This window comes from Morone saxatilis, unplaced genomic scaffold, assembly GCF_004916995.1.
Source record: "Morone saxatilis isolate NCDOM2014 unplaced genomic scaffold, NCSU_SB_2.0 Contig20, whole genome shotgun sequence".
Taxonomy (NCBI): domain Eukaryota; kingdom Metazoa; phylum Chordata; class Actinopteri; family Moronidae; genus Morone; species Morone saxatilis.
In genome coordinates this window covers 20,527,621-20,538,394 of record NW_023339763.1, presented here as the reverse complement: position 1 = coordinate 20,538,394, position 10,774 = coordinate 20,527,621, and the positions used below count along the sequence as shown (strand labels likewise).

The window sequence follows — 10,774 nt, the reverse complement described above, 5'->3', positions numbered from 1 at the left end:
ATAATTTCCACCTCATTATAGTCACTACACCAAATCTCAGTTAAAGTTGTGTCACTTGCACTGAAGAATACGACCCCTGTCTGTTTTTGGGTCAAATAGGATGCTACATTTAGTCTTGCATGTCAGCTGTAGTTACCCGTTGTTGACGGACAACAGACCCTATAATGCCCGGCACTCCACTTAGGCCACGCTGGCTCTAACACAATGGAATCTTTTAAGCAGGCTTTCTCGGCCCTCCTGTTATCTGGGCTATCAAGTGTAGTTGCATTCCTATCTCCATTTCAACAGCCCCGAAACTCCATCTTGGCTGGGAGGTGTGCTCACTTTCAGATGAAATCTACAGAGGAAGGTATTTAGCTCAGAAGAGAAAACATTTTTATAATTTCTTTGGTTTCAAGGAGCACATTTTCTTATTTGAGATATTAACGCAGTTGACTGTATGCCACAGAAGTACAGTTCTAGTGTTGACTTACATGTACAGAAACTACAGGTGTTCTGTCAAGCCTCATAAGAAATCAGTGGTAAAGTTGATCATTAACTGGTTACAGGTGAGGTGAAGGTTTAACCAAGTAAAGCCAGTAAAGCTACATTACATCCATTGAGCCATACAAGAGAGTGACCAGAGTCATTGCTGATGCGGCTGCTGACGAGACATTACAGCTGATTACCAGAAAAGGAGTTGTATCATTATTAGTCAAAATGCAGAAAATAATCTATTTAGCTTTAGGTCAGTTTGTGCTGTGACTTGAGTGGGTATCATCACATGCCCAAAGGGAACAGTCTGTCTCCAGGCAATCTCTAACACTCAGCAATTATGACTTCATTCAAGTGTGATACACCTGTGCCTTTTTTCCCTTTACACTGCATTGTTTTGTAGACTGCTACTTACCTTTGAATGTAATATTTGGCCTCATATATTTATGGAGTGCAAATAAAAAATAATATTTTCAATATTTTTCATGCTCTGTTTGCTCCCCTTTCCTGCACACAAATGTATAAAATCCTAAAGGACTATATTGTCTTTTTATTTGTAATGGTGTCTACATGAAATTAAAAAAACACTTTTTTACATTACATTTTTGCTGTCAGGGCCAAACCTTATGACCATGCATTTTATTCCTTCTGCTAACATTCTGTAACTGATGGAGCCATTCACTGTGTTCTTTTCTTGCCCCGCCCTTGTTTGACTGGTTTCGGCTTAACCAGTTTGGCCGCCCTCTCTGTTTACTCTATATAACTTGCGCCAGTAGTACTTGTAGGATCACTTTGCCACTGTGCTGACACAAGTTACTGACTGCCGTCACAGCATCTACACCGCCTCAGAGGGAACAACGCAAAATCGTCTCAATGTCATCCGAACAGGAAGATTGCCACCTGTGCAAGGAATACCTCAGGGATCCCGTGTCCATTCCATGTGGCCACATCTTCTGTTCCGTTTGCCTGAAGACATATTGGGATCATGCTGACCACACAGGCTCCTACCTTTGCCCACAGTGCAGGGTCACCTATAACAAGAGGCCCACCCCAAGGCGCATGGGAGGCTCCCGGCACTCCACCATCCAACGCAATGCCGAATCCTTTCCACCTCCACCTCCGTCCCCTGACTACAACTACGCAGGACCCCAGGATGTAGGTTGCGACATCTGCATTGGCAAGAAGCACAAAGCCGTCAAGACCTGCCTGATGTGTCTGGCCTCCTACTGTGAGAAGCATCTCAAGCCCCACTTTGAGTCAGCCACTTTTAAAAGGCACAAGCTGGTGGATGAAATCGGCCACCTGGACAGACAGATCTGTCCCCAGCATCAGAAGGGTCTGGAGCTGTTTTGTCGCACTGACCAGATGTGTATCTGTGTGCTGTGTACAGTGAAAGAACACAAAGGTCACGACATGGTGTCTGCTGAGCAGGAGAGGGCGGAAGAGCAGGTAGGAAACACTACTTATTGTGACAACACTGGTTTGTCAGACTGTCACCAGACTGACAGGCGCACTAAGAATGCTACAATGTGTTCTGCTCAACATGAGAAGAACTATTTCATGTCCATGAGCCTCGTCGTTTGTGAATCAATGGTGGCACATTCACATATGCATTGCACTTGTGACACAGTGGCAAGTCATAATGTAATGTGTACAATAGATTGAACAAGCAGATAAAACACAGCCTTGAGCGTTTACTGAGACACACCCATGAAAGTAAGGCTGCTACCTGCACTTACTGCTTCCACTCCACTCCAGTAGCCCAGAGCCGTACACTGTTAAAATCTAAAAAACATCTCGATTAGATGACTTTGTCAGTTGAGTTGCTGATTTGTAGAATTTCTGTCACCATCATCAACAATGTCTGTTGTTTTTCTCATAGCAACGGCTGGGCGCCACCCAGGCTGAGATCCAGGAGAAGATTCATGACCGACTCAAGCAGATGGAGGAACTAAAACAAGCAGTGGACTCACTGAAGGTTAGTGCAACCATCATCCAGACTAACCACTCCAGATTAAATGGAAAATTAAATCAACTACCAACACAGACAACATTCCTTCATGTGGGAGTGATGACAGCTTCTCTCAGAGCGCTAGTAAAACCAGTGTGACACCCAGTTGATTAATGGCAGTTCATTTGTGTTTCCTGTGCAGAACTCAGCCCAGAGAGCGCTGCAGGAATGTGAAAAGATGTTTAGCGACATGATGCGCTCCATTGAGAGGATGCAGCAAGAGATGGCCAAACTCATCTCCTCCAACAAGAGAGCAGCACTCAACAACGCAGAGGGCCACATGGAGCGTCTCACCCATGAGATCGCTGATCTGAAGAGGAGAGACAACGAGATCACCCAGCTGTCCCGCACTGAGGACCACATCCACTTCATCCAGGTAGCTGACAGCCACTTAAAATAAAATAGATTCAGTGATACTGGCACAATGCCCATCCAAGTTTCATCCTGTACAGGCCACCAGTCAGTCACAAGGTCAAGAGACAGACAGACTTGTGTTGCAAAATATCATATTTAGTACACTGTACAATATACAGTCCCATTCTGTAGTCTGAATGTGTATCAATCAGTGTAACTACTAAATGCAATGCAAAAAGGAGACAGAAAACAAAAACATACTTATCATAACTGTCTTGTTGTTTCTTCCTCATTAGTCCTACCACATGCTGATAGCCCAGACGGAGGCTGAGGAGCTGCCTACAGTGACCGTCAACCCCTACTTCACCTTCGGCCCGGTCACAAAGGCCGTCTCTGAGATGAAACAGCACCTGAATGAATTCAGCAATGATGAACTGGTTAAGGTAGCCACGACGGGTGAGTAAGGAGCCAGGATTCAGACCTTGATGTTAAAAAACACAGAAAAATTCTAAAGTGAATTTAAATAGTCTGAAATGTCTTCAAACAAGTTATTAACATATTACTACCCCGTTACCATGTAAGCTCATTCATTTTGTATTTTTACAGTTAACAAAATGACCTTCTGCCAACTGGAGGAATCCAAAAAGAGACGGTCAATAAAAAGTGAGTAAACCTTTTGTTGATTTTATGTGGTGTGTAGTAATGCAATAATATTAGTACAAATTACTTTCAGATAATCCATAAAGCCAGCAGCGCAGCAGTGTTTAGACATTATATAGACCCAAACTGTAAATTAAGCATAATCTGAAAAGGGAAAGTTAGCTAGATTTATAATTTCCCTTGTCCTCAATAGGGCATTGTGTAATCCTGTTTGATGTTTGGAGCATGACATTCATTAGAGGGTAGCCTGAGGTCACACACATAGTTGCCACAGTGTTAAATGTTTACTTTGGTTAGGATATCACACTGCCAGCCAGTAACACAGCCCTTTAAAGTAGAATTTGGCTAGTCACATGGTCTTTCACAGTGCTGATCACTGATTTCTACATATTGTGATAGCCACAGTACCTGGGTTAATATAACAAGAATACCAACAGTGCCAGTCTTTACAGGAATAACACATATATTGTGTAGTTTTATTTTTTTTCTGATTAACAGCATGATGTAGGTATATATCAGTAATACAAACAAGCCCTTCAATTCTAAGTATTATAATCCATTATGTCACTATCACTATTTTCTGACATGATACACATATTCACATTCACAGGTGATGAAGCTGCCATGTACAAGTCTGTACCAGTCCATGAACCTCAGCACAGGGCCGATTTCCTGAAATGTGAGTCTCAGCCTCTCTGATAGTGTTTTCTTGTTTTCCGCACTGCCACCAATCACTGCTCTGCCTGCTCATTTCAGTGCATGAGGCAAATTAGATGCCGATGAAGTTCTCTGTCAGACCCTGTGGTTGACCACAAAATCTGATTTTGGTAACTACTGTATGTCCTACAGTGTTGACAGAGACTGGGATTGACTAATTACAAATATATTAGTTGGCACTTACACAGCTTTGCGATTTTACTTCAGTTTGCAGTTTAACGGTCCTTCCTTGTATAAAGTGCATGAAAAAACTGACCAGACAGGGTAGATAAACAAAGAAAAAGCAAAAAACTAGATTTCATCCTTGGAAAAAACATGATGTTTTTTCGAATATTTTAACAATATTGTGTTTTACGCAAATTTTCAGGGGCCAGTATTTACATTTATTTTTAAAAAATTTAAATCTTTAAAGTCACTGGAGAAGGGGTTCAAAGGTTGTGGGTGTGACCTTACAGTTACAGTTAAATATGCACTCTGTTCGATGGACCTCTGTTTGTGGTCAAACTCACAGACAGTGTTGATACCTCTGGCATTCCAGATAATAGGCCGGGCAGATCTAGCCGAGGCCACCGGGTGGCTCACCAACTGTGACCTGCAGACAGCACACAGCAGGCAGGTGACGTCTAACCTCTGGGGCTATTCTGATTTGTGTGTCCAGCCAGAGGGTCTTGTCATTGCAGAAGTTAGTTTAAAATGTGGTGCAATGGTGAAGGGTGCTTTAAGCTGCTATGAAACAGAGGCTTTTTCCAGCTTTGGTTTCCTCATTTACATTTATCCCCAGCAACTGAAGTTAAATGCTTCCTCTTGTGAAGTCAATGTTTGATTTATCATCCTAGATGCTTGTCAGCTCACTCTGGACCCAAACACAGCCTACAGACAGCTCTACTTGTCTCGAGGGAACAGGAAAGCTGCCCTCAAGAGAGACCCCCAATCCTACGGTGACCACCCAGCCAGGTTTGACTCCCTGCCCCAGGTCCTGTGTATGGAGCCTCTCTCCGGAGGAGCTTACTACTGGGAGATTGACTGGAGCGGAGAAGGTGCTGCCCTCGGTGTCACCTACAAAGGCATCAAGAGGACGGGCTACGGAGACAGCTGTCGCATCGGCTACAACCGCAAGTCTTGGAGCATCTTCTGTTCTGATTCCAGCTATTCAGCCCGCCACAACAAAGACCAGATAGATCTCAAAGCACCCTACTCGTCACGTATAGGGGTGTTCCTAGACCACGCTGGGGGGACCCTCTCTTTCTACACTGTAGGGGACACCATGTCTCTCATCCACCGCTTTAAGGCCTCCTTTAGTGAGGCAGTCTATCCAGGCTTCTGGGTTTGGTATGAGTCAGCTATCACCCTCATCCAGCTGTGATTAAATAACACACTTCCAATGATCTGTGATTCAGTATGTATGTATGAATCTACAGAACATAAACAATCTGATTATATATTATAATTATTTTACAAGATAGGATATATTGTTGTTTTTAAGACTATATACAGTATATATTCAGTATATGTTGACTATCAGGGGAACTGTTCTAGATGACTGTGAATATTCTGCAAATCATGTGAAATGTAAGATCAGGTGTATGAAGTTAATGAGCATTTAAAATAATGAAGGCTGTACTTGATTGAAATATACCATGAGATCATTTATATAGGTTGTGATATACTTATTTTTATCAATAAACATTTTATAACAAAGACACACTGCGATACCATTGTTGCATTTTTACTTCATACTTCTGTTATCACAAACTTTCACTCCACAGGCTAACTACCTCGTTCCTGCAGGCCGTGCACTAGAATATGAAGGTGGAGATCGAAGAAAACGGTTCAATGTTGTTCTCTAGTGTAGGTATATAAAAAAAACTGAAGACAGTCACAAGCAACTAGGCGTAGAGAATGTATGATAGCTTTTCAGTTAAGATCTCTATATTCCAGTATCCTGGCCAGTAAGATCACAAACCTGAATCTACTTTGCCTCTAAAAACTGAAAATGTGATTGCATGAACACCAACATTCATAATAAGTACAATAAAATGCATTTGTTGTGAGAGTATGAGAGTAAGAGAATATGTGTGTATGTGTGGGTGTGGGTGTGTGTGTGTTATGAATGATGCTTTGTCTCTGACTAGCAGTGCTGGTTTGTGGAGGTCTGAGAGCAGTTGTACAGGAACAGGCGAGGTGTGACCGAGAGGCTCCTGAGTTCCTGAGTTGAGCCTCATCAAGCAACAGTTTGAATTGTAGTATGCTGGGTTAGGCCCAGTCTCACTCTGAAAATCTTTAACATGAAGTTATTCATCAAAGGTCTGGATAAAACGTGGCATTATTGTAGGAATTAAAACACAATTCAAGCTGGTAGCCATTTTTTTCTCTTTACTAAATAAAGGTTTTAAGGTCAAAGTAGCCTGATAATAAGACTGTATTTTCAGTGCTGATACACCAGAGTGTAGGCTACAGGTCTGACCAGGGGTGCAGAAACAGTTACTTTTTGTAACCTTGGGAATACATATTAACGATCACCTCAGCCATGAGCTCAAGAAGGGAGAAAAAAGAGCCCAGCTAAATGTTATTGAATCTTTTACAGGCAGCAAAGCAAGTTTTCTCAAATACAAATTTATCATAGAAAAGGGAATCATTGTTATTCAGGTCAAAGGTGTACTGAGAATAAAAATACATGTGGAATCTGAAAACTGCAGCCTCCAAGGAAAACTTTGAAGGTACAGTAGAGAGGATATGAAAAAGCCCAAGAGAATCCTTATGGCCAGCGGGTGAACATTGCCATTGTCAGTGATACTGTAACCCTGATAAATATGTTTTATGGATTTACATTTTTCCACAGTTTCTATGAACAAGGGGGCCAGACTGAAAGGTAGGCTCCATACTTACAAAGGTGAGGGATTTTGTGGTTTTAGTAAATGTGGTACAAAACATCAACGGATCTCAATTCCCATATGTTTAACATTACCCATCAAAGGTTTGTGATCTTAGTTGTTGCTTTATACAGATACATGAACATTGTCAAAAACACATTGTCATTATATAGTATTTCATTTTTACACACATTAAAGGTGATGAGCACCATACAAAAGTCAGACGTTACTGCCCGCAAAATGCATAATATTTATAGACTAAGTTTATGTGGTGAGCAGTCATTAGTAATAATTGGCTGTGTAACTTTGGTTATTGTAGTTCCTCTGCACTGACATTCTTAAACCTCTAAAATCACTTGTGAGCCTTGCTACCTCTAGTGGAGAAATGTATGCAGTGCTTACCGGCTGTCATCGGCCTCACTGGGAAAGGTCTGTGTGGGGAGATGATTCACTGTTGGAGATACACAGTTATTAAAACTTAACAAGAAGTATGGTATACCAAAGTGTGCACTGGCTAGACAGGCTGAGACCTTGCAAACACAGACCAAAGGCTACTCTGTCATTATGGGACTGGTTAGGACAAACATGTTACAGACTACCTCCATGAACAAATTCACCCTACTCTCTACTTAACTTACACACTACTGTCCGTACTTCGTTTGGTAAATCCTACATTGTGTGAAGTGATAGCATACCTGTCATTTTGCAACATTTCAGGTAGTCAATAACGTTTTTAGGGTATTTTTTTTAATTAGAGAACAGAAGACAAGATAAAAAGTACAAATTAATTAATAAGAATAAGTTAAATATCTTTTTCAGGTCACCAAATGGAGAGCTGACTAACGTAAAAGCTAGTTTACACGCTTAGCTCGTGGCGTTAGTTTACCGGTTTAAATACACAGACGGGCAGACCGGCTGTTTATATGGCCTGTATTTTAATAAACAGGTTACATGTATTTTGCATCCCTTCATTTGGTCTATTCACCATGCTCTTATAGCACGTCAATTGTCTATAGAGGGCAGTCCATGTAACAGTTATATGTCTATGGGGCAGTCTATCTCAAAGCCTCCGTAGAAACAGAAGGACTTGTTTCTCGTCGGACACAATTGCCCTGCGTACCATCGGAAAAAAGCGCCGCATTCTCACGTTTTCTCAAGTGTGGCTGCACAGGTGAGTTTACATTCATACGATTGTTACTGTAATCAGTACTGTAGATCACGCTATTTCACACCCAGATACCGTAGTATGTTTACTATCATTTAAATCCTTGCTATTCGCTGTCGCATCAAGAGGCGGCGTGTAACAGTAGTTTGGAGACAGAAAACCATTGAATGGAGCTAGCTAGTGTGCTAACATAACATTGGCTAGCGTTAGCATAGTGTTTAGTTGTACCAGCGCTGTCGACTAGATAGCAGCAGAGATGTGTGGCTTCAGCGTATCATTTGACTCAAGTTTATTTTTCTGACTTCTGAGGTGGGTAATGTTTTATATAAAAGACAAATACGACAAATTAAAAGCCACCGTAAGATGACAAACGCTCGTATTCTTCTGTTGTGGCATACGTTACAGCTGTCACTATGACAACCGACTGGACAGGACAGTCCTCCGGCCTGGTTACCTGATTTTATATTAGCACTAAAACTTGGTGAAAGCCTAAGTCTTTTCTATTTAAGAACTTAAACATCAGTAGCGGCCAGAGGAATGCAAATAAACAGACTTGTTCTAGCGGTACACACACTGAAAATCTCCGGCACTGGCCAAAATAGGAAAATATAAGACCTCTGGATTAGTGAATTGAAAAATGTCTGTATTTTTAATTTTTTTTTAATTACTGAACAAAAAGTTTCAAAGCGTCTTCACCCTGTTTTGATGACTTAATAAAAGTTTCTGCGCTGTCATCGGCCCAGCTTACTGTTGAAGCAGAAGCCTTGTTCACTCCCAGCTGTGGCTTGATGGCTTTTTAGCCACGTTTCTGTAAAATCATAGTTTCAGTTTCTGGATACCTTTTTAGATAATTTAAGCAATTTCTATGGTAGTATTTCTGTAAGATGATATGTTGTTCTTCAGGCTAATAATAGTTTAATTCCCTCTGTTGTGAGCTGAATTCCCATGGTGACTAGCTAGATAGTCAATAGGACTTTAAATACAAAGATTTGAGTCTTTGTTGGAACAGCCACAAATATTTCTCCAACCTTTGCCTATTCCTTTGTTTGGGTTTGTGTTACAGTGCCATTACAGTGTCCAGTAACTCCTCAATAATAAGGGAAGAAAAGCTGAGATTAGAATTCAATCTTTGTAACTAATTATTGTTGTTTTGTATTAATACAAATCTGCTTCAACTAAATACAGATGGCGACTACAAAGGTTCCAGAGGTTCGTGACATCACGCGGATCGAGAGAATCGGTAAGCATCTACGTTTACACCAGGACCTTGACTTTACCTGGCCCTCACTCCCTCTCCCAAATGTGGTCACTTTTAATGTGTTCATTTCTATGTTGTGTTTAGGAGCACACTCTCACATTCGTGGCCTTGGTTTGGATGATGCTCTGGAGCCAAGACAGGTACTGTTACGCTAGTGTAACTCTGTGAGGGAATCCTGTTTACTTGGATAGTTTATGTCAAGTCATTGGTAGACTAATCATATGTATCTGTATATATGCATATGTATAGGTATGTATGTGAATATGTATTTTATGCTCTATTTTTGTAAAGTGCATATACCTATATGTATTTTCCCTTTAAAATAAAATAAAAATTTGATCCCAAAAAAAGTAATTGTTAGACAAGCTCAGTATAGGAGCAGTAATGTTGTGAATTCAATAGATATATTCCATTACAGCACAGAATGACTTGCATTTGTGCATTAATATGTGTCGAATTTAGCTTCAAGGATGTTCCTATTCACCTGCAGGTGTCTCAGGGGATGGTTGGCCAGCTGGCCTCCCGTCGGGCAGCAGGGGTCATCCTTGAGATGATCAAAGATGGCCACATTGCTGGCAGAGCAGTACTGATCGCTGGCCAACCTGGCACAGGAAAGACTGCCATCGCTATGGGTAAGGGCCACGTTGGAAGATTTCCAGAACACAATATTATTTCATCATTCTCGGCTGAAAGTCATATTGTTGCCTTGCTCTGATTTAATTGGCTTAAGTTATGCTTTTGTTAAAGCAAGAGTTCCTGCTCCCAGATGCTGCAGCAGAGTATAAGTTCAGCTGAGATTTTGCTTCTTTATGCAGGCATCGCCCAGTCTCTTGGCCCTGATACACCGTTTACAGCGCTGGCTGGTAGTGAGATCTTCTCCCTGGAGATGAGCAAGACCGAGGCACTCAGCCAGTCTTTTAGAAAAGCCATCGGAGTGAGGATCAAGTGAGTGAGCAAATACAATAATTCTGTTTTGTAATTCTCATTGTTGATTGAATCAATGTTCATAGTGTGTTTCTTTTACAGAGAGGAGACGGAGATTATTGAAGGAGAGGTGGTGGAAATCCAGATTGATAGACCAGCCACTGGAACGGTAGGCTGCTTACGTGTTGTTCACTCATAACTGTCTTACACTGTTGTTAGTGAGCCTGGAAGCACACTACTATTATTACATACACAAAAAAGGTACCAAAACGTGCGGCTCGGTGAGGACATTAGTGCTATGACTTTTCTAAGCGTTTCGCCAAACGGTTTGCCGATAAATC

General features: G+C 41.4%; 2 protein-coding genes across 3 annotated transcripts in view; both read left to right on the top strand.

Moving 5' to 3' along the window:
• The first annotated feature begins 1,281 nt into the window (after window positions 1-1,281).
• On the top strand, window positions 1,282-5,909 carry ftr83 (finTRIM family, member 83). 2 transcript variants are annotated; one of them, XM_035665904.1, is made up of 7 exons: window positions 1,282-1,923; window positions 2,357-2,452; window positions 2,628-2,861; window positions 3,136-3,295; window positions 3,446-3,502; window positions 4,110-4,178; window positions 5,053-5,909. In XM_035665904.1, the coding sequence occupies exons 1-7, from the start codon at window positions 1,348-1,350 to the stop codon at window positions 5,577-5,579; spliced, it is 1,719 nt and encodes a 572-aa protein (XP_035521797.1). In that variant the 5' UTR covers window positions 1,282-1,347; the 3' UTR covers window positions 5,580-5,909. The 2 variants fall into 2 exon arrangements, with proteins under 2 accessions (XP_035521797.1, XP_035521798.1); XM_035665905.1 differs by having other exon boundaries at window positions 4,755-5,196.
• Window positions 5,910-8,155: 2,246 nt separating this feature from the next.
• Window positions 8,156-10,774, top strand: part of ruvbl2 (RuvB-like AAA ATPase 2) — a 6,183-nt gene continuing 3,564 nt past the window's right edge. Inside the window, exons 1-6 of the mRNA XM_035665883.1 lie at window positions 8,156-8,257; window positions 9,437-9,491; window positions 9,594-9,649; window positions 10,000-10,141; window positions 10,325-10,454; window positions 10,536-10,602. Coding sequence (XP_035521776.1) covers window positions 9,437-9,491; window positions 9,594-9,649; window positions 10,000-10,141; window positions 10,325-10,454; window positions 10,536-10,602 — 450 coding nt within the window. The 5' untranslated portion in view covers window positions 8,156-8,257. The remainder of the gene's footprint in view (window positions 8,258-9,436; window positions 9,492-9,593; window positions 9,650-9,999; window positions 10,142-10,324; window positions 10,455-10,535; window positions 10,603-10,774) is intronic.

Excerpts from the sequence above, each read along its gene's own strand:
- ftr83 (XM_035665904.1), top strand. The coding sequence starts at position 1,348 with ATGTCATCCGAACAGGAAGATTGCCACCTGTGCAAGGAATACCTCAGG. Across the intron at positions 1,924-2,356 it reads AGGAGAGGGCGGAAGAGCAG|CAACGGCTGGGCGCCACCCA; the intron begins GTAGGAAACACT and ends TTTTTCTCATAG. Across the intron at positions 3,296-3,445 it reads GGTTAAGGTAGCCACGACGG|TTAACAAAATGACCTTCTGC; the intron begins GTGAGTAAGGAG and ends GTATTTTTACAG.